This window comes from Myxine glutinosa, chromosome 7, assembly GCF_964187855.1.
Source record: "Myxine glutinosa chromosome 7, kmMyxGlut1.1, whole genome shotgun sequence".
NCBI classification, from domain to species: Eukaryota; Metazoa; Chordata; class Myxini; order Myxiniformes; family Myxinidae; genus Myxine; species Myxine glutinosa.
Genome location: NC_136267.1, coordinates 84439724 through 84463649, shown reverse-complemented (window position 1 = coordinate 84463649; position 23926 = coordinate 84439724). Strand labels below are relative to the sequence as shown.

General features: G+C 45.4%; 1 protein-coding gene across 5 annotated transcripts in view; it reads left to right on the top strand.

The window, feature by feature from the left end:
* Window positions 1–23926, top strand: part of LOC137414408 (uncharacterized) — a 383519-nt gene that overhangs the window by 176165 nt on the left and 183428 nt on the right. For 3 of the 5 annotated variants that reach the window (XM_068099930.2, XM_068099931.2, XM_068099929.2), the window contains exon 2: window positions 13714–14232. The exons of the other annotated variants lie outside the window; for them this stretch is intronic. In XM_068099930.2, the coding sequence (XP_067956031.2) occupies window positions 13714–14232 (519 nt within the window). The remainder of the gene's footprint in view (window positions 1–13713; window positions 14233–23926) is intronic. 5 annotated transcript variants of the gene reach the window in all.

Here is a 23926-nt window from a genome sequence, read left to right as displayed (position 1 = left end):
TGCACACTATATAATTTGGTAAAACGAGTTTTACACACTTTGTAACTTGGCAAAAATGGAGTTGTTAATTCAGTATAATCTCATAATAGGAGTTTGAAACATTATCATTTGGGAAGAGATGCTCAGAACACCAGAAAATATCAAAAACGTTTTTAAGAGTGCAATATATGTTAAGAATTTTGAACATTGTAAAGTTTCGGAGGTGCTTGCAATTTGTCAGTGTTCCGAGTGCATGTTATACTTGGGAATGGGAAGCTGTTTTCCTGAGGGATTGGGTGCTGTACACGGTGATTCGAAAGTCCGGAAACATAGGGAAAAATTTTTTTTTTTTTGTTTGTTAATATTCTTCCTATGTTTATAGACTTTTAACTCACCCTGTATAAGGTTCATTCATTCATTCATTTTGTGTGCTGCATGTGGCTGCTGCTTTGCATTGGCATTCTGTAGGTTCTTCATAAAGAATTCCATGTCGTAAAATTGCATAAACAGGTGGTAGAGTATGAGAACTACTGCGAAGCCATCATGTCCTGTTTTGTTTATGGAGATTTTAATACATCAGAGAATTTTTTGGGTTTTTTTATTTTTTAATACATCCCAAATTTCCCAAATTCCAAATTCCCAATCATGGAATTTTTCAATCAATGGAATTCATGGAATTTTTCAATCAATGGAATTCATGGAATTTTTCAATCAATGGAATTCATGGAATTAAATCAATCAATGAATCAATTCAATTCAATCAATGGAATGGAATCAATGGAATTTTCCATCCCAATCCCAAATTGAATACATCATCCCAGATGTCCCTGCTCCCCATCTTGTTCTCCCGCTCTCTTTATCATATGTTTTATGTTTTATGTGTCAGTTTGTCATTTCGTGATCAATGTTAGCTCTTACTCGAGCCTCGATGTTGTATGCAAAAAAAAAAAAAACAGCTTGGGATGAGAAGCTTCTCGATCAGTCTCTCGTGCTCTGTGGGTATTTGCTACGGAATGTTTATTTTCCTTTTATCCTGAAATCTAGGCTCATGTCGGAGCTAAATGACAGAGGGCAGCAGGTTCACAGCGCCGATCAAAAGGCAACAGGGAGACAAAGATCGCACATGAGTAGCAGAAATGATAGGCTAGGGGGTCACCGAGATTAGACGCAACAGCAGGGGTGGTATGACGGAGAGCATGAGGGAGCAATGGGCAGCACTCCTGAGGGACTGCAGGGAGAGGGACACAGGAAGTCGGTTCAACACTGATCACCACTCTGGGTTAGCTCCCCTACCTCACACACCTTGCTCAGCTTGACATCATGCTAACGAAGGCCTTCAAGATCAATCAACTTCCACATTCTCTTCAATATCATTCTTTCCTCCGGGTCTTCAAGACAACTGTTCACCACCATATCAGATCACACCACATCCAAAACCATGATCTTTTCTACCCCCGTTAACCCCAGGCCATCCCAATCCCTCCTCCTTCCAAATTTGCAGTTTTTCCTTCCTGAGAGTTTCCTTCTGCATCTATCTTATCCTCCCCTACCCATATTTTTCCCCACATCCCTCATTTGTTACCTCCGCCCCCAAAGGTGGATGGAGGTTATGTTTTCACCCCTGTCTGTCCGTTTGTGAACAAGATATCTCAAATAGTTGTGGACAGATTCGGACGAAATTTGGCAGAGATGTAGCATATTTGACAAGAAAGAAATTATTAGATTTTGGTGAAAGATTCGGATTCGGATCCGGCTACTAGAATTATTTAAGTGATTCTTCACCATTGGGAGGTAGGGCCAAAAAAGATACATAGCAGGATATCTAAAAAAGGTGTGGACGGATTTGGACGAAACTTGGTGGACAGGTTGTGTGTGTGACAAGGACAAATAGATTCGATTTTAGTAAAGATCTGAATATGGATTCGGATATGAGAATTATTTAATTTTTAAAGTGATTCTTCACCATTGAGTGATAGGGCTAAAACTAACATATATCAGAATATCTCAAAAGGTTATGGACGGATTTGGACGAAACTTGGTGGACTGATTGGGTGTCTGACAAGGACAAATCGATTATATTTTGGTAAAGATCTGAATATGGATTCGGATATGAGAATTATTTAATTTTTTAATTGATTCTTCACCATCGATATGGCTAAAACCAACATATAGCAGAATATCTCAAAACGTTATGGACAGATTTAGACGAAACTTGGTGGACCGGTTGTCTGTGTGACAAGGAAGAATCCAGTCAATTTTGGTAAAGATCTGAATATGGATTCGGATATGAGAATTATTTAATTTTTAAAGTGATTCTTCACCATTGAGTGATAGGGCTAAAACTAACATATATCAGAATATCTCAAAAGGTTATGGACGGATTTGGACGAAACTTGGTGGACTGATTGGGTGTCTGACAAGGACAAATAGATTCAATTTTGGTAAAGATCTGAATATGGATTCGGATATGAGAATTATCTCATTTTTTAATTGATTCTTCACCATCGATATGGCTAAAACCAACATATAGCAGGATATCTCAAAAGGTTATGGACGGATTTAGACGAAACTTGGTGGACCTGTTGTCTGTGTGACAAGGAAGAATCCAGTCAATTTTGGTAAAGATCTGAATATGGATTCGGATATGAGAATTATTTAATTTTTTAATTGATTCTTCACCATCGATATGGCTAAAACCAACATATAGCAGAATATCTCAAAACGTTATTGACAGATTTAGACGAAACTTGGTGGACTGATTGGGTGTCTGACAAGGACAAATAGATTCAATTTTGGTAAAGATCTGAATATGGATTCGGATATGAGAAATATCTAATTTTTTAATTGATTCTTCACCATCGATATGGCTAAAACCAACATATAGCAGGATATCTCAAAAAGTTATGGACAGATGTGGACGAAACTTGGTGGACAGGTTGTCTGTGTGACAAGGAAGAATCGATTCAATTTTGGTGAAGATCCGGATCTGGCTAGTATAGTTTTTTTAAAAGTTATTCTTCACCATTGGGAGATAGGGCCAAAAATGATACAAAGCAGGATATCTCAAAAAGCTGTGGACAGATGATTTTGAATAAATGCGATTCTATATTGTGATTTTCTGGTGTATTCTAGGATACAATCCGTAAACTGTTCACCTGGCGGAGGTATGCTCTCTCCTGAGTGCCGTTGTAGTTCAAGTCTTCATCCATTTTTGTCCAAATGTCCCTCTATTTGTCCAAATCTCCCTCCTTCAACCCTGCTGTTGGTGTTTCCAACCCTTTTTCTAACTATTCATTTTGTTGTGTGGCGTCCTCATCCATTCAGTATTCTAGGTCTTCCATGAGCCTCGCTTTGTATACACAAAAGAAAAACAAATGAGAGAATAGAGTGATGAAGTGATGAAGGTGAGTGTTCCACCTGGAATTGAGGAGGTTAACCCTGTGTGAGATTCTTGAAGAATGTGTGTCACATTGACAGGCTGAGGTAGGATGGAGGGCGAAAGGGCTTGGATATAAAGGCCAGAAGTGAGGCAATAAGCTGGGGTCTCCCAACCTACCTTCGGTGGTCAATACGCAGACAATGGGGTTCAGCCTCCTGCCGAAAGATGCCATGAAGAACACAGAGAACTTCGGACTCAATTATATCCAGGCTAACAAGATAGGAAGCAGCTGCACCAGTCCACAATTGGGACACCTGCCCCGTGAAACTTCTGAGGAAGACCTTGTACACTTTTGAGCTTGAACGGCTCCAAATGTATTTGAGTCTGTAGAGAATCCCCTTTTCACCCCTCAGCCAAAATTGGGCTAAAGGGTATTGTCGTCAGGGGCGTCGTCCGGGCGTCCGTCAACTTTTGGTTTCCGTCAATTTCAAGGAGAACGGCTTGTCCGATTAAATCCATTTTTGCAGTGTGTGTTGGGGTTCAGTAGAGAAAGGTTCCTTTCGAAAATGGGCGCGCTGCGATTTTCAATATGGCCGCCATGGCAACCATCTTGAAATTGGTTTCCGTCAATTTTGAGCAGAACGGCTTGTCCGATTAAATCCATTTTTGCAGTGTGTGTTGGGGTTTAGTAGAGAAAGGTTCCTTTCGAAAATGGGTGCGCTGCGATTTTCAATATGGCCGCCACGGCAGCCATCCTGAAATTGGTTTCCACCATGCATGGGCTGACGGGTTACGCCCGCTTTGCGGTGCTATTTATTCTAACTGCTGTCGACCATCCTCAGATGCCAGTTTTGTGAGGTGGTTTGCGTGTAATGTACTGTTCAGCACAAGATGGATTTTGAGCAACACGGTAGAGAGCGTATTCCAGGGAAGCAGAGAGGTCATTGATGTATATTCTAGACCAAGAATGAGGTCAATCCTTAAACGCTCCCTTTGGGAGACCATCTTTGTGCGGGATATCACTGGATAGTATGCTATCAACAACAACCCGTTGTTTCCACTCTCAGAGAAAATCTGATAACCATTTAAGGAGGGGCCCATGAATACCATTAGCAGACAGTTTGGAAAGCAAGGCTGGGTGCCAGACAGTATTGTAAGCTCAATACATGTCCCCAGAATTGGCCTCGATCTCTCCTTTGGGATTTAGTGCGTCCATCTATTGTCGGGTTGATATAAGCCACATGTTCATGGTAGAATAGCTGCGGCAAAGCCAAACTTATGATTAGAGATTGGAGAGTCGGAGAAGAAATATTGCTCGAGGTCTCCAACAATGATATATGTTCAATCGCTTTGCTTATGATGCGGAAAGAAGGCTGTGGTTGTCATTGAGTGGATCAGACTTGGAGCCATTCTTGTGAATAGGGGTGGCATTTTCAGCTTTCCAAGATAAAGGCAGGAGACAATCTGAGAATGACCTGGAGAAGAGGAAAGAGAAGAGGATTGGTCTGAAGTAGGGGTGATGCTCCAACTGACAAATAAGCCACCATTCACGGAGATTTGATCCTCATGCGCCACCAAAAACTGGCAAGTGTTGCTCCTTTTCCATGCGGTTTTCCACACCATTTTCCACTGGTGGATGAGTTTCCTCAACAAAATTTGGAAAAAAATAATGTTCCTGCCTGTGAAACCATTTGAAAAGGAAGGTGTTTGACTCCCCAATAATTTTTGGGATTATAACTTGGGATCTCAACATCATGAGCTAAAGGCTGGGAGCTGTGGGTGAAAAAAAGAAAAAGGATTTGCCTGTGAAAGTTTCTGGGATGGTTTTTGCCTTTTAAAGGCATCTTTTAAATTCGGTCTAGCTGAGCCGGGGGTTGTCATTCATTGAAGTTGCAACACCTCACTGATTTGGATAATTTCTGGGGATGTGGCTATTATGATGATGGAGCGCTCCATGTAGAACAAGGATTTTAGAATATTTCTAGGGTACCGGTACACATTGGCCGACATTTTTGAAAACTAACATAGGATCCTGAACTTCCACAAGAGAATGTTAGAAGACGAGACATTTGGCATGATGTCCTCTCCAAAGAGATGGCATACTCATTGATGCATCACCCTGTATTTTTGAAGCACCAGGATGATCATGTGCAGTTGGGTCGTGCGTCAAACGCAGGATAGACAGGTGAGATGGGAGTTTGCCAACTCCAAACATGTCGGATATACTTAAACGTTAACGTTTTCTGGCTGTTATAGCTCGTACTAAATAAGCACACACCGGTGTACCTCAAGGAAGGAGTGAACAATGAAGGAAACCACTTGGGAGGGTTTGCCAGGGAAGGAATTGTTTTTGGAATATGAGTGTAACAGCTCGTAGTGAGTTAGTGCGCAATGCCTCTGTGAGCGCGATACATGTCCAACAACTAATCCAAACCGGCTGGGACGTCGTCCTCCCCCGATCCCGAGACCTTGCTTAGAGGCCGCGCTTTGTCGCCCAGGCTGGGTGGGCACCCCGGTCACAATAGACCGCATTGTATGTCGTCCCTCAAGCTGTCTGGCCTGGACACTCTCCCCTCATGTGAGTGGTCCCGAACACAAAGCCGTCTGTAGTGAGGACACCCTTTGGGGACTCGGCATTTCCACATCATTTGGCCGCTTGTAAACATCTTGTTCCCCTTTAGAAAATCCAGGCAATGCATAAGCCAAGGCCTGGGCATATTCCACGGTCTTCAAAGGTGTGCTGCGCAGCCTTGCCGGAACACACCGCTTCATAATATTGTTGTGGCTGATCCGATAGAGACTGAAGTTTGTTCGTCAGATGATTGAGTGCTTGCTTTCTAGTTGGGGAATGAGGGGAGAGGGAATGTGTGGTGGTGAGGCTCGTGGGAGCTGTGAGGCGGTGAGGCTAGTGGGAGCGGTGAGGTTAGTGAGGACTGAAGTTTGGAAGGTGAGGACTGAAGTTTGTTCATCAGATGATTGAGTGCTTGCTTTCTAGTTGGGGAATGAGGGGAGAGGGAATGTGTGGTGGTGAGGCTAGTGGGAGCTGTGAGGCTAGTGGGAGTGGTGAGGCTAGTGGGAGCGGTGAGGCTAGTGGGAGCGGTGAGACTAGTGGGAGCGGTGAGGCTAGTGGGAGCGGTGAGGCTAGTGGGAGCGGTGAGCCTGGTGGGAGCAGTGAGGCTGGTGGGAGCGGTGAGGCTAGTGGGAGCGGTGAGCCTAGTGGGAGCGGTGAGGGGTGGTGGGAGCGGTGAGGCTAGTGGGAGCGGTGAGGCTGGTGGGAGCAGTGAGGCAAGTGGGAGCGGTGAGGCAAGTGGGAGTGGTGAGGCAAGTGGGAGTGGTGAGGCAAGTGGGAGCGGTGAGGCTAGTGGGAGCGGTGAGGCTAGTGGGAGCGGTGAGGCTAGTGGGAGCGGTGAGGCTAGTGGGAGCGGTGAGGCTAGTGGGAGCGGTGAGGCTAGTGGGAGCGGTGAGGCTAGTGGGAGCGGTGAGGCTAGTGGGAGCGGTGAGGCTTGTGGGAGCGGTGAGGCAAGTGGGAGCGGTGAGGCAAGTGGGAGCGGTGAGGCAAGTGGGAGCGGTGAGGCTAGTGGGAGCGGTGAGGCTAGTGGGAGCGGTGAGGCTAGTGGGAGCGGTGAGGCTAGTGGGAGCGGTGAGGCAAGTGGGAGCGGTGAGGCAAGTGGGAGCGGTGAGGCTAGTGGGAGCGGTGAAGCTAGTGGGAGCGGTGAGGCTAGTGGGAGCGGTGAGGCTAGTGGGAGCGGTGAGGCTAGTGGGAGCGGTGAGGCTAGTGGGAGCGGTGAGGCTAGTGGGAGCGGTGAGGCTTGTGGGAGCGGTGAGGCTCGTGGGAGCTGTGAGCATTCACCTGAGTGAGGGTAAGGGGAGTGGGTGTCTGAATATGTGTATTTGGTTTTTGTGAGAGTACAAGGGTTCATTAACCTTTTATTTGACAGTGAACAGCCCTTGGTGATTAAAGGAGATGTCAGATAACACTATGCCGTTCAAAAAGTTCTTAGAACGAGATACCTGGGCATAGGTAAAATAGCCCAAGAAATGCAAACGGTTTAATAATATAATTTTGAAAATGTAAGTTCATGTGATTAGAAAAAAAAAATTCTTATTGCTGATACAAAGTATGTTGTTGAACTGTTTTTAATGTTGGCGCTTGTTGTACTTTTGTGTTTCGGTCTGAGAACTTTTTGAATGACCCTCAAATAATCAGGGTGGATGTAATATGAGCTCGTTTAAGGATTGTTTTATAATCTAATTATTCACTACTTTCGATGATCATAGAAATCCATAACACGACATATATATTATATATAATTACATATATATATATATATATATATATATATATATATATATATATATATATATATATATATATATATATATATATATATATATATACATACAGTCACGTGAAAAAGTAAGTACACCCCATGTAAAGTTTTGACTTTTTCAACATATTTCAACATACAGCTATTTGATCTTCATTTCAACAATATTGATAGATAAAGGTGATATACTACAACAAATATCATGAAACATTTACATTTTGTAGTCCATTGTATAATTTAAATAAACATAAATGCAAATTTCGCATGTGGAAAAAGTAAGTACACCCTTGGCTCTAATAGGTGGTATTGACTTTAGTCTTGCCCTTTGGCAGAAACAACCTCAAGTAGGCGTTTCTTATAACTGTCTACCAGTCTCTGACATCGACTGGGAGAATTTTTTGCCCACTCCTCCATGCAGAATTCTTTCAGCTGTGCAATGTTTGAGGGGTTTCTTGCATGCACAGCTCGTTTCAAATCCCCCCACAACATCTCGATGGGATTTAGATCTGGGTTTTGACTTGGCCATTCCAGAAACCTCCATTTCTTTCTTTTCAGCCATTCCTTGGTGGATTTACTGGTACTAGGGCATGCCCGTACTATATCTATATCTAAAATTATATCCCCCCCTCTATTTACATAAAATGGTTTGGTCCATGAAATGTTTTGGTTCATTCGCAACGCCAAAGCGAACGGCGAACGCTTTACATGAAATGGTTTGGTCATGAAATGTTTTGGTCCATTCGCAACGCCAAAGCGAACGGCGAACGGCTTGCGAGTACAGTGACAATCCCCCCGGGGTTTTAATTAGTTTTAAAACATCGTTTAACGCCAACATAGCGCCAACATAGTTTGCCGACGGGAAATAAATGAATACGCTCTCAAATGTGCCATCCGAGGCAGAGTGTGTTCGCCACGTTCGGCACACGCGATAGCTCGCTGCTCTCTGATTGGTTGAATCGTTTTTTGGACATAGCTCGGTAAGTAATTGTCCGATTAATATGAAACCTTGAAAAGGCACATCCTCGGGTCCCCAGCAATATACCTGGCAAGTTTAAAGTATATCGGACCCGTGGTTGTCGAGAAACAGCGGTCACAGACAAACAAACGTACAAACAAACAAACGTACAAACAAACAAACGTACAAACAAACAAACACACAGAGATTACTGGAATTATAGATAGATGTTTAGGGTCATTGTCATGTTGCAAGGTCCACCTTCGGTTGAGTTTCAACTCTCCGACAGATGGCCTCACATTATCCTCAAGCACCCTCTGGTACAATGAAGAAATCATAGTGGATTATATGATGGTGAGCTGCCCAGGCCCTGATGCAGCATAGCTGCCCCAAACCATAATATTTCCACCACCATGCTTTACAGTTGGTATCAGATTCTTGTGGTCAAATGCTGTCTTTGGTTTTCGCCAAACATGTCTTCTGGTACTGTGGCCAAATAGCTCTACCTTTGACTCATCTGTCCAGAGCACATTGTCCCAGAAGTGCTGGTCTTTGCCGAGGTGTTCATTGGCAATCTTTAGTCTTGCCCTGATGTTCTTTCTGGACAGCAAAGGTTTCCTCCTGGCACACCTCCCATGTAGATCAAATTTGTGCAGCCTCTTTCTAATGGTAGACTCGTGCACTTTGACATCAACAGTGGCAAAAGCTACCTGTAGGTCCCGTGATGACATTCTGGGGTTCTTAGAGACTTCTTTCAGCATCTTGCGGTCTGCTCTCGGGCTGAACATGCTGGGGCGGCCTGGCCTGAACAAGTTGGCAGTTGTTTGGAATCTTCTCCACTCGTAGATGATCTTCCAGACAGTCGAATGATTGATTTCAAATTGTTTGGAGATCTTTTTAAATCCCTTCTCAGACTCCTAGGCATCTATAACCTTCCTTCTGAAGGCCTCAGAGAGCTCTTTTGATCTCGGCATGGTGACGCCGCACACTTCAACGACAAAGAGCAAACCAAACGAAATGTCTGATGTTTAAATAAGACAGGTTCCTTCAAGATCCTCTCTAACGATGTTTTAATCATTTGCACCTGAGCTGGTGTACCTGATTCTAATTTTAGGTATTTGAAGTGGTGATAAATGTCGGGGTGTACTTACTTTTTCCACATGCGAAATTTGCATTTATGTTTATTTAAATTATACAATGGACTACAAAATGTAAATGTTTCATGATATTTGTTATATTATATCACCTTTATCTATCAATATTGTTGAAATGAAGATCAAATAGCTATATGTTGAAAAAGTCAAAACTTTACATGGGGTGTACTTACTTTTTCACGTGACTATATATATATATATATATATATATATATATATATATATATATATACATACTAGCAGAAGTACCCGGCATTGCTGGGCGGGGGAGGGGAGGGGGAAGGCGAGGGGAGGGGAACGGGGGGAGAGCGAGCCCCTTGGTAAAGCGAGCGATTTTTTTTTTCATAGCGTCATAGCGTTCATAGCGTCATAGCGTTCATAGCGTTTCATAGCGTCATAGCGTTCATAGCGTTTCATAGCGTCATAGCGTCATATCGTTCATAGCGTCATAGCGTTCATCGCGTTTCATAATTACCCTTGATTTTTTTTTTCATAACGTTCATAGCGTTCATAGCGTTTCATAGCGTCATAGCGATTTTTTTTGTCATAGCGTCATAGCGTCATATCGTTCATAGCGTTCATAGCGTCATAGCGTTCATAGCGTTTCATAGCGTCATAGCGTCATAGCATTCATAGCGTCATAGCGATTTTTTTTGTCATAGCGTCATAGCGTTCATAGCGTCATAGCGTCATCACGTGATCGCTCTGAGCGAATCAGCGCCCACCTGCTCTGATTCTGTTGATTCCGTGTGCTGAAATGCGCTGAGGTAAATATGAATAAAAAATATGGATCGTCAAATATTTTGAGTTCGGCCATGTTCGTCCCAGGCTCAATGGCCATGTCTATGCCAAATATCAAGCACGTAAGCCTCTCCGTTTAGGAGTCTATCGGTAACATTACACACACACACACACACACACACACACACACACACACACACACACACACACACACACACACACACACACACACACACAAACGGTGTTTTATATATATATATATATATATATATATATATATATATATATATATATATATATTTATATATATATATACAGTATATATATAGAGATATATATATATATATATATATATATATATATATATATATATATACATATATATGTATACATATATATAAAAAAGGCTCCTACCTGCACTATAAGCTTTAGCAAGGATGACATATAAGGTCGGAGGATGTTGAAAGTTTTTATTTTCTTGTGTAATAAATACTCTGCGTGATGCAATTCCATCGCACGACCCTCATGGATTTCCATGGATGACACTTGAGCTCAAATAAACCAAATAATGATTTGTATTGGATGCTGCAATATATTTTCCAACCCATTTAAAGTCCTTTCTTTATTCATTTTATTGAGATCAAATGGTTGTTATTGTAAAACATTATGTTTGATAAATATAAACACGGTAGTTAACATACCTGTGCTAATCGTTGCAATCAGCATACCTTTGCTTCCAACCCGTTAGCATACCTCTCCTTGCCATGACTGTTGGCATACCTTTGCCTTCCATGGTGCTTCGCATTGCTTCTCACGGCGGTTAGAATACAAATTTATTTCCATGGCGGTTAGCATATCTTTGCTTCCCATGGCGAGCACACCTTTGCTTCCCATGGCGAGCACACCTTTGCTTCCCATGGCAAGCACACCTTTGCTTCCCATGGCAAGCACAACTTTGCTTCCCACTGCAGCGAGCACACCTTTGCTTACCATGTTGGAGAGCACGCATTTGCTTCCCACTGCAGCGAGCACACCTTTGCTTCCCATGGCGAGCACAACTTTGCTTACCATGTTGGAGAGCACACATTTGCTTCCCACTGCAGCGAGCACACATTTGCTTACCATGTTGGAGAGCACAATTTTCCTTCCCACTGTAGCGAGCACACCTTTGCTTACCATGTTGGAAAGCACACATTTGCTTCCCACTGCAGTGAGCACACATTTGCTTACCATGTTGGAGAGCACACATTTGCTTCCCACTGCAGCGAGCACACATTTGCTTCCCACTGCAGCGAGCACACATTTGCTTACCATGTTGGAGAGCACACATTTGCTTCCCACTGCAGCGAGCACACATTTGCTTCCCACTGCAGCGAGCACACATTTGCTTCCCACTGCAGCGAGTACACATTTGCTTCCCACTGCAGCGAGCACACATTTGCTTCCCACTGCAGCGAGCACACATTTGCTTCCCACGGCAGCGAGCACAACTTTCCTTCCCACGACTGCGTGCACAACCTTGCTTCCCATGGCAGGGAGCACAGTGTTGCTTCCCAAGGTAGTGAGCCCAGCTTTGCTTCCCACGACTGTGTGCACAACCTTGCTTCCTTCCCAAGGTGGTGAGTACACCATTGCTTCCCTTAGGCGGTGAGCCCAGCTTTGCATCCCAAGGCGGTGAGCACACCATTGCTTACCAAGGTGGTGATCCCAGCTTTGCTTCCCACGGTGGTGAGCAGACCATTGCTTCCCACGACTGCGTGCACAACCTTGCTTCCCAAGGCAGTGAGCCCAGCTTTGCTTCCCAAGGCGGTGAGCCCAGGTTTGCTTCCCAAGGCGGTGAGCCCAGGTTTGCTTCCCAAGGCGGTGAGCCCAGGTTTGCTTCCCAAGGCGGTGAGCCCAGCTTTGCTTCCCAAGGCGGTGAGCCCAGCTTTGCTTCCCAAGGCGGTGAGCCCAGCTTTGCTTCCCAATGCGGTGAGCCCAGCTTTGCTTCCCAAGGCGGTGAGCCCAGCTTTGCTTCCCAAGGCGGTGAGCCCAGCTTTGCTTCCCAAGGCGGTGAGCCCAGCTTTGCTTCCCAAGGCGGTGAGCCCAGCTTTGCTTCCCAAGGCGGTGAGCCCAGCTTTGCTTCCCAAGGCGGTGAGCCCAGGTTTGCTTCCCAAGGCGGTGAGCCCAGCTTTGCTTCCCAAGGCGGTGAGCCCAGCTTTGCTTCCCAAGGCGGTGAGCCCAGCTTTGCTTCCCAAGGCGGTGAGCCCAGCTTTGCTTCCCAAGGCGGTGAGCCCAGCTTTGCTTCCCAAGGCGGTGAGCCCAGCTTTGCTTCCCACGGCACAACTTTGCTTCTCACGGTGGTCAGAGTGTAACCTCAGCTCCCCCCTTCCCCCCTCAGGCGGTTAGCATAAGCTTTGCGCCCCCTTCACTCCCTTCCCCCTCTACCCCTCACCCTCCGGAATTTAGCATAACCGTTGTTTCCCATGGTAGTTAGCATAATATTTCCTTCCCATGGAAGCTAGCATAACTTTTGGTAACAACTCTTGTTGATAATGTTTATCATTGCAATGATTGTTTTTGTTTTTTTGATCGTTCAGCCCCCCCCCCCCCTTCCGCCCCCCTTTACCCCTCAAGTTCTCTTCACGGAAATTCCCATTGTCTGTCATATACCGGGTGCACCTTTCATTTCTGCTTCACCTTCCTTCCCACCGCCCCATAATCGCCACTTAGTGTGGCTTCTCTTTCCTGGCACGGACTTTGATTTATGAATGTGGAGAACACTGTGCCGTGTTTGCCAAAGATGGTTGCTCAGCCCCAGGGTAGAGGCTTTGTAGATCCCAAGCTCATACATCGAGTGCTTTCATGGATGTTGCTGGTACAGACTCGTTGGAACCCTCACTGTCTTATTGATGCCAACATGCCAGATAATCATGGTCATCCAACGAAGACCTCGGGACTATAATAGGCCCAAAGATCTTATCGTTATCGTATTTTTTCAGGTTGATATACGAGTACCTGGAGATGTTCTAAAATGCTCCTTCTGTGCTCTTTGGGAAGTTTGAATGTCCTAAAGCTGTTCCCTGGTCCTCACCTTAGGTCATCTTGTTAGAACCTCAAATTGGCGAGATGGGTTTGTGCTGTGTGAGGTTGACCATGAGCTACCAATGTTATGCACTGTGTGGCTGTCACCTGCAGGATGGCGCACTCCATGTGCTCCTGTGAGCCAAGGTGCGGCACTATGGCAGTCCTTAGGCAAACCAGACCTCACCCCCACATCTTTAGGCTCTTTGTCCTTTCTCCTGGAAGAAGTGGCGTTTCCCGGAGGGAAGACCCCGCGCGATGGGCAGGGCCGCTCCTGCGTGGTCCTGCCGTCGGAACTCTCGGCATGCGGGCAACTGGGAATCAATCTGATGGCATTTCCAAATCACCTGAATCAGAGCCACCTCGGGCAGGTGCAAGGCACACTGGAGCACTGGACCCGGGTCGTTTCTTCCGGCTGCAACGTCGACGCGTTGTTTTTGTTCTGCTCACTCACGACTCCACCTTGCCCCCACCAGTCGTCGCCACCTTGTCGAGAATTCTGTGTGCTTGTTGAAGATGACTGCTGGGTTCAGGGCCTGAGGGAGCTCGTAGACTGTGGGTTCCTGCCATCGCGGGCTCATGGAGCGTGTGTCATGCCTCTTTCCAAGCATGGCGCTGTTGCCTGTCGTGAAGGTAAAGCTAGAAGGATATACCTTTGATGGCCTCGTCCGTAACATCAATAGCGCTAAGCTTCCAGAATTTTTTTTATAAACGATCTTGAAAATCATTATTTTATTTAAATTGAAGTATATACTTGAACACTGTGTAGGGTAATGTGCTCTATAAACTCTCAAGTTGCTTTTAGTGAAAGCCAGTGATTTAAGTGCCCAGGACCCAGGATCCCAGGATCCCAAGCCGGCACCCTAACCGCTAAGCCAACACCAGGCTCGGATCTGGATTTGAATCTTCACCAAAATTGAATGATTCGTCCTTGTCACACACCCAAGCTGTCCAGCAAGTTTCGTCTGAATCTGTCGATAACATTTTGAGATATCCTGTTCACAAACAAACAAACACACAAACAGGGGTGAAACACAACCTCTGTCGAGCTTCGGGGGCGAAGGTAAAAAACCTAAACTTTCTTCCTGACTGCAAGGCACAACAGGATCAGATATCAACATCAGATATGATCAGATCAGATACTTGAAGGCTTTTTTTAGGCGAAAGGAGTGTGGAGATGCTATCGATGAAGGAAGTGTTACTGATAACATGATTGGCAAGACTAGGGAGCAGAACATCGTTTTAGGAAAGGAAAAGTTTAAAACATTATACATCGATACCAGGAGATTCAATAATAAAATGAAAGGGGCTGAAGCTGAAGTAGAGAGTGTGCGCATGAGTATTATATAGTTGTAGTGAGTGATACTTTATTTGATGAGGAGAGAAGTTGCCGCACAGGAATTCAAGCCTACAAGATTTAAAAAAGGGGAAATAGGAGAGGCTGGAGCAATCTCGGTAAAATACAATATTGTATCGATAGTGAGGAATAACATTGAGATAAGTAATGTTGAGGATTATGTGTGGATTGAGATTGTAAGAATCGTAAGATAATTGTAGAACAGCTCCTGCCATGAGGGAGAAATAGGACAAAGGGGTTCTTGAAGAATTCAAAATCCTATGAAAAGGGAAGAGTATTGATTATGGAGGATTTGAATTTGTCACGGATAGATTGCGTCCAGGATTGAGGAAAGAGCAGAACAAGGATGATTATTTTCTAACTCTAAACCAGGATTGTTTTTTTTTTAGGTCAGTTTGTCGAGAGTGTGGTGTTCGATCTTCTTTGTGCAACGGTCCCAATTTGGTGGAGGAAGTGGAGTTGTAGAACACCTGCTGGGAACAAGTGACCACAACATATTGTGTGAAACAATATTATTGAGTTGTGGGGTTTGGGATAGTCGGGTAAGGCTGTTAGATTCCAGGAAGGCAAACTTTGAGGGAAAACAGAGACACAAGTTAAGAAAATAACTTGGCAAGCCAAAAGAGGATATGAAAAGGATTTGGCCAAAAGGTTAAACATAACAGCAAGGTTTTCTTCAATTTTATAAAGGGGCAAATATAGGGTCAGGAGGAGTGTGGACCCCATTGAGGAACACCAAATAAGAATTGGTAGATGATGTAGGTGAGATGGCAGGCTTATTTAAATAGGTTTTTTACTCTTACATTTACACAGGAACAGTCAGGGGAACTTCCAATAATTGAGTACTTAGTATCTCAGAGGTGAGCAAGGGATTTTAAAGGAGATCCAAATAAGAGTGCAGGAAGTAAAAAAAAAAAGGAGGTGATTTTTGGACTAAATGGATTGTAAACTGGAGGAAGCAAAGAATGGCTGTAAAAGTAGAGATATCTGGCCGGAAAGAGGGAAGTAATGGGATGGATACCCCAGGGATCAGTTGTCGGGGTGTTATGATTGATCATTCACATCAATGATTTGGACAGTGGGGTTAGGAGTAGGCTTTCCAAACTTTCAGATGACAATAAAAATTGGGGGTAAAATAACAGCAAAGATGGGAGTGATCAGATCCAAGAATGCCTTTTTAATGGATTGGGCAAAAGATTGGCAAATTCAGTTTAACACAAGGAAATGTAAGGTGTTGGACTGTTGGTGATTGGTCAGAATAATGAAAATGGGGATTATGTAATGCAAGGAGCAGTCTTGGAGCGTGTCACATAGGCGATGGATCTGGGGGCGGTTATAGGCCTAGCTATGTAGGATACGCAGACAGCATGGTGCCAGCGCTATAGGTAAACCTTACGGAGTTTTTAGGTTGTATCCACAGGGAGATATATTGTACCGGTAAATCAAATGAGGTCGTGTTAACACTGTGTTGGAATATAGTGTCCAGTTTTGGTCAGCACATCTGAGGAAGGACATGCAGTAGCTACCATGGAGAGGGTTTAGAGAGAGTACCGACCGGTACGGAACAACGACATTGATCCTAGGCCTAGTTAGGCTCAGCTATGGGAAGCGGCTGAAGGACGCACGACCTTATACATTAGAAAGGAAGTGATTGTGAAGGGATATGATGGAAATGTTTAAGATATTTAAGGGTATAAAAAATAAGTGCAGAATATTTTTTTCAGAAGAATACATACTCGCAGGCCAAGGGGCCACAGTTTATGGTTAAATATGAGAGTTAAGATGGCAGAAAGCATGGGTCTTTCATACTCAGATACTCAGAGAGTGGTGAATGCATGTCTTGCAACAAGGGTAGTATCAAATGTAGTCAGTGGATGGTTTTAAAATTCAGTTGGATGGGTATCTGGAAGTAGTGAGGATTGGGGTGACGGAGAGGGAATAAGATGTTGGCATAATTGCGCAGGCTTGTGGTGGGCCTAATGGCCTCCTTCTGGGTTTAGTTCTTTGTAATTTCTTGTAAATAAAAAACCTGGTGTGTATCAACAAATAATAACATTCACTATTTACTAATTGCCATTTCACTGGGTACCTTGGGTAGTATAAATAATACCGTAGTGGTAAACTGTCAATCTTGATGAAGTCCTCCATTTTGAATCGATTTTTGGATTTAAATCAACAAAATTACCTTCATGTAACCCATACAATGTTTACTTTACTTTCTAACCAGTGAGTGAACTCTGAATGTTCATAACACATTTACATTTCTGCTCTTATTGTTATAATCATTTTATCTATGTTATTATCACAGACTTGTAGACCACATGACATAACCCCCACTTCATATCCCCCACTTCAAATCCCCGGACTCCGATATCCCCCACTTCATATCCCCCGACTCCCATATCCCCCACTTCATATCCCCCACTTCATATCCCCCGACTCCCATATCCCCCACTTCATATCCCCCACTTCATATCCCCCGACTCCCATATCCCCCACTTCATATCCCCCACTTCATATCCCCCAACTCCCATATCCCCCACTTCATATCCCCCACTTCATATCCCTCGACTCCCATATCCCCCACTTCATATCCCTCGACTCCCATATCCCCCACTTCATATCCCTCGACTCCCATATCCCCCACTTCAAATCCCCCACTTCATATCCCCCACTTCAAATCCCCCGACTCCCATACCCCCCACTTTCCATACCCCCAATTTCCTACACCCCACTCCATCTAAACCCTCTTTCCATACCATTCCCTCCCATATACTCCGCTCTGTGGAAATGGAAGATACCCCTTTTCCCTCTTCTGTGCTCTTCCTCCTTTCCTGTACACCGGCCTTCTCTTCTCCCATAACCTTTTCCTTCTCCCATAACCTTTTCCTTCTCCCAAATCTCTGACCTTCACCCAAATACCCTCTACAGGCTCGCACACTTGAACACGCACACACCTTCATCTGGTCATTTCATTTCCAATCACCTGGATCGTTGGCACAAAACCAATGTACCTACTATGAACACGTATTAACGTACAGGTACATATGTACAGGTATTAACGTACAGGTACATATACAACATGCATTTTAAAGGCCATTTTCCCTGCTAGAGCGGGGGTTAGCCTTGCGGTCCCCATGACAATCTTCTCCATTTTGCCCTATTTTCTGCATCTCTCCTTGTTAACCCCCTTGCCCGCATTTCTTCTTCCACCATCTTTAGCCAAGTCTTTCTCGGTCTTCCCCGTCCTCTGCTTCCTTCTACATTCATTTCCATCACTCTTCTCAACCAGTCACTTTCATCCTTCCTCAACACATGACCAAACCATCTCAACCTGTTCCTCTTCACAGCATCAATCACAGGCTCTATTCCCATCATCTTTCGCAATTCATCATTTGTCTTCCTCTCTCTCAACGATACTCCACACATCCACCGAACCATTCGCATTTCCACCCTTTCCAACCTTCGTTGCTGCTCTACGTTCATTACCCATGTCTCGCTCCCATAAATCATAACACTTCTCACACATGCAGCATACACCTTTCCCTTCAGCTTCAACGACACTCCCCTCATCATCAGCACGCCACTCAATTCCCGAAACTTCTTCCATGCACATCTCACTCGAGCAACCGTTGCCGAGTCTGATCCACCTTCTCCATTCAGCATGTCTCCGAGGTAGCAAAATGTTTTCACACCTTCCAGCTTCACGCCGTCTCCAAGATCCAACTCAACATTTCCTCCATCTGCAGCTCCCTCGATGCACACCTTACATTTGAATGTAGCTGCCACACTGGTTAATGACCCTCTCAGACCACTACATTTTTGATGAACCCACTCAGCGCACATTGTACATTGAATGGAGTTCACTCCGACACCCTTCCTACACACAGCACAGGGCCACTTCCCAGTTCTTTCCACCTCACCACATGCTTTACCACTTGCCATCACCTTCGTCTTTCCGATATTCACCTTCAGACCTTTTGTCTCCATACATTCCTTCCACGTGTTCATCTTTTCCTTCAGTCCATCCATACTTTCCACAATCAACACCAGATCATCTGCATACAACAACTCCCATGGTAAACCCTCCTTTACGTTCTGAGCCAGCACCTCCATCACAGCTACAAATAGTAGTGGACCTAGTACCGACCCCTGATGCACTCCCACCTCCACCTCAAACTCACCACTGTTCCCGTCCTTCGTCCTTACAGCTGTGCGCGCTCTTTTGTACATTGCCATCACTACTCTGATCAACCATTCCTCCACTCATAACTTCCTCAATGCCCATGTCAATACTTTGCGTGGAACTCTATCGAATGCTTTCTCCAGATCAACAAACCCAAGAAACAACTTCTTCCTCTTCTCCATGTACTTCTCCTGCAACTGCCTCACAATAAAGAGCGCATCTGTTGTTCCTCTTCCTGGCATGAATCCAAACTGCATTTCGTCGATCTTCACTTTCTTCCTTATCCTCCTCTCCAACACCCTTTCCAATACCTTCATTCCATGCTCCAGTAACTTTATCGCTCGGTACGAGCCACACTCCAGAGGGTCACCTTTCCCCTTGTATAGAGGGACGAGGGTACTCAGTTCCCAAACCACGGGAATGCGGCCTTCCTTCACCACCAGATTACAGATCTCTGTCATTCTCTTCACACCCCAACTTCCTGCTGCCTTCAACATATCTCCCACAACTCCCGTCGGCCCTCCCGCTTTTCTACCCTTCATTGCTTTTATCGCTTCCTCAACTTCCTTCTCAGTTATCTTCTCTGCCGGTCCTAAAACAGGGTTACTCTCTATGTTGCCATCCCATTCATTCTCTGTATTCAACAGCATTTCCATATATCTTTTCCATCTTCCTTTAATTCCATCTGGGTCGACAACGATTTGTCCCACTTCATCCTTCAAGCAACTCACCCCCATCACATCACACCTCTCTTTCGCTATCTGCTTTGCAATCCTGAATACTGCTTTCTGACCCTCTTCCGAATCCAAGCGTTCTCCGAACATTTTCCTGCATGCCTCCTGCGCCTTTGCTACCTCTTTCTTTGCAGCCTTCCTGGCTGCCTTATAACTTTCATGCTCTGCTGTTTCTGCTCCCGTACCCTTCGCCTTCTGCCACTCCTTGAACTTCTTCCTCTTCTCGTCAATCCTCTTTCCAACTTAATCATCCCACCACCATGTTTCCGAGTGCCTCGGTGGTCCTTTTGTCCATCCACATACCTCACCAACGGCTCCCAACAGACTAGCTTTCATCGACATCCAACCACTTTCAAGCTCAACCACATCATCCTCGACCCTACTCAGCCTCTCTTTTAATGCCTCCCTTACTGTCACCTCTTTCAACCTCCACACCTTCATTCTCGGTTGGTACTTCACCCGCCGAGCTCTCCTCGCACCTTTCACCCTTACGTCGCAGACAACCAAGTGGTGCTGTGAAACAGCCTCCTCCCTCGGGATCACCTTTGTGTCCCGGAGGTGCCCCCTATCTCGCCTACGCACCATCAGGTAGTCAACGGTTGTCGTCGACCCACCTGACGTGTATGTAACAAGCTTATTATCCTCTTTCTGGAACTGAGTATTACAAATCAACAAATCAGCTCCATCAGCAAACTCCAAAATCCTTTCACCTTCTCCATTTCTCACACCATATCCGTAACCCCCATGAACTCCTTCAAAACCATCCATACTCCTTCCCACATGTCCATTTAGGTCTCCTCCTACCACAACAACTTCCTCATCTTTCACGTTTTCCATCAGCTTCTCTATCGCACACCAGAACTTGTCCTTTTCTTCATCGCTTCGACCAACCTGTGGAGCATATCCCAAGATGACGTTCACCAAGAGCTTTCCAATCATCATTTTCACCATCATCAACCTATCACTCACTCTCGTCACACTTACCACACTGTCTACAAACTCCTCAGAAAACAGGACACCAACACCATTCATGCCCTCCAGGCACCCTTGCCACACAAACTTGTATTTCTGTCCCTGCCTACCCTTCACCATTCTCACACCACTTCCCTTCCATCTCGTCTCTTGCACACAACATATGTCCACTCTTCTTCTGATCAATACTTCCACCACTTCTCCTGATCTCCCTGTCATTGTCCCTACATTCCATGTCCCAAACCTCAGAAACCGATCTCCACTTCGGGCTGTACCCTGCCCATATGTACTTGTAATTGTCATGGTTCCCTTTTTGAGGCAATGTTTTTATGGCCGGATGCCCTTCCTGACGTCAACCTATGTACAGGTATTAACGTTCCAGGTGCTTGTATCAAATCAATTTACATCATAACCCTAAGATTTTGCGAACAAGCAGAGAATAAAATGGAAACGTTTGTTCATCCAAACAAGACTAAAGGCATTTTCTGCAACCACGTCGTGAATAGTGAGCTTGTCTCCACAAAAAATGGCGGATCCTCTCGGCAGTCCTCCATTACGGATGGAATGTTGTACTGGTCACTCAGGATCACACCTCTTCGTCTGAAGAATACTCCAAAAGTGATGGTTTCACCTTTCATGTTCATTGTGTTGGATCTGAGGATCTCATTGAATATCGACCCAGGAGTCTTGGCTACCTGTGGTTTGTTTATCAGGTCACTGAATTCAAGCAGCAATTTTTTTTAGAGGTCAACTTAGGCCAAAAGGTCAACATAGACCAAAGCTCAACAACTTATTTTAGGGATTTTGCAAGTATCATGCAGACATGTTTCTTCTTGTTTGTCCGTTTGTTTCTGAAGAGGATATCTCAAAAAGTTGTGGACATATTTGAACGAAATTTGGTGGACAGGTTGGGTATGTGACAAGAACAAGACGATTTGATTTTGGTTCAGGTCCGAATCCAGATTGGGCCTATTAGTCGGATACAAAAGGTAAACTGTTCAGCCTGGCGAAGGTATGTGCGCTCCACAAAGTGCTGTTCTAGGTTTTACCTTGAATGCTGTGACAGGTGTTTATGTCACTTCTTGTTCTTCTTAGCCTCGGGTATTTACCTTTCCTTGACTTGTACCTGTGCATCGTCTCATCCTCCTGCTTGTATCTCGAGCGACGTGAGTTGGAATGTCCAATGACTTTCTCGGATACCGTGGTATTGAGACAACCGGATGAGACACTCGGAACATAGGTGTGTGCTGTGCAGCAAGGTGGGAGGAATATACTAACAGCTTATATGATCGTCACTTTCAGGATATGATGTATGGGATTAAACGTGTATGATATGTATATGGGATTAGACGTGCATGATACGGATGTGGGATTAGACGTGTATGATACGTATATGGGAATAGACGTGTATGATACGGATATGGGATTCGACGTGTATGAAACGGATATGGGATTAGACGTGTATGATACGGATATGGGATTAGACGTGTATGATATGGATATGGGATTAGACGTGTATGATACGCATATGTGATTAGACGTGTATGATACGTATATGGGATTAGACGGGTATGATACGGATATGGGATTAGACGTGTATGATGCGGATATGGGATTAGACGTGTATGATACGTATATGGGATTAGACGTGTAATTAGACGTGCTTAACATGACCATGGACCGATGTCGATGTGACGATGACACGGACGCTTAATGCAGTCCCTCCTAGTGGTTTGTGCATCGTGTCCTCATGTCTGGGTTATTCTGGCAAGATTCCCTGTACTTTCAAAAACATGTGCAGAGTTTTTCATGTGGACACAGCCTCGGGCTCTTCCTCTCTCCTACTCATTGTTTTGGCAACTCAATCCGGGCTCTGTGCAAAGCACGTACAAAGGTGTAGGGTGTATGACGGTGTATTACTGTGCGCGAGGGCAGGGTATGGCTGTGCATGAATGCGGGGTATGGCTGTGTATGAATGCGGGGTATTACTGTGCGCGAGGGCAGGGTATGGCTGTGCATGAATGCGGGGTATTACTGTGCGCGAGGGCAGGGTATGGCTGTGCATGAATGCGGGGTATTACTGTGCGCGAGGGCAGGGTATGGCTGTGCATGAATGCGGGGTATTGCTGTGCGTGAGGGCAGGGTATGGCGGTGCATGAATGCGGGGTATTACTGTGCACGAAGGCAGGGTATGGCTGTGCATGAATGCGGGGTATTACTGTGTGCGAGGGCAGGGTATGGCTGTGCATGAATGCGGGGTATTACTGTGCACGAGGGCAGGGTATGGCTGTGCATGAATGCAGGGTATTACTGTAAACGAGGGCAGGGTATGGCTGTGCATGAATGCGGGGTATTGCTGTGCACGAGGGCAGGGTATGGCTGTGCATGAATGCGGGGTATTACTGTGTGCGAGGGCAGGGTATGGCTGTGCATGAATGCGGGGTATTACTGTGCACGAGGGCAGGGTATGGCTGTGCATGAATGCGGGGTATTACTGTGCACGAGGGCAGGGTATGGCTGTGCATGAATGCGGGGTATTGCTGTGCACGAGGGCAGGGTATGGCTGTGCATGAATGCGGGGTATTATTGTGCGCGAGGGCAGGGTATGGCTGTGCATGAATGCGGGGTATTGCTGTGCGCGACGGCAGTGTATGGCTGTGCATGAATGCGGGGTATAGCTGTGCGCGAGGGCAGGGTATGGCTGTGCATGAATGCGGGGTATTGCTGTGCGCGAGGGCAGGGTATGGTTGTGCATGAATGCGGGGTATTGCTGTGCGCGAGGGCAGGGTATAGCTGTGCATGAATGCGGGGTATTACTGTGTGCGAGGACAGGGTATGGCTGTGCATGAATGCGGGGTATTACTGTGCGCGAGGGCAGGGTATGGCTGTGCATGAATGTGGGGTATTACTGTGCGCGAGGGCAGGGTATGGCTGTGCATGAATGCGGGGTATTACTGTGCGTGAGTGCAGGGTATGGCTGTGCATGAATGCGGGGTATTACTGTGCGCGAGGGCAGGGTATGGCTGTGCATGAATGCGGGGTATTACTGTGCACTAGGGCAGGGTATGGCTGTGCATG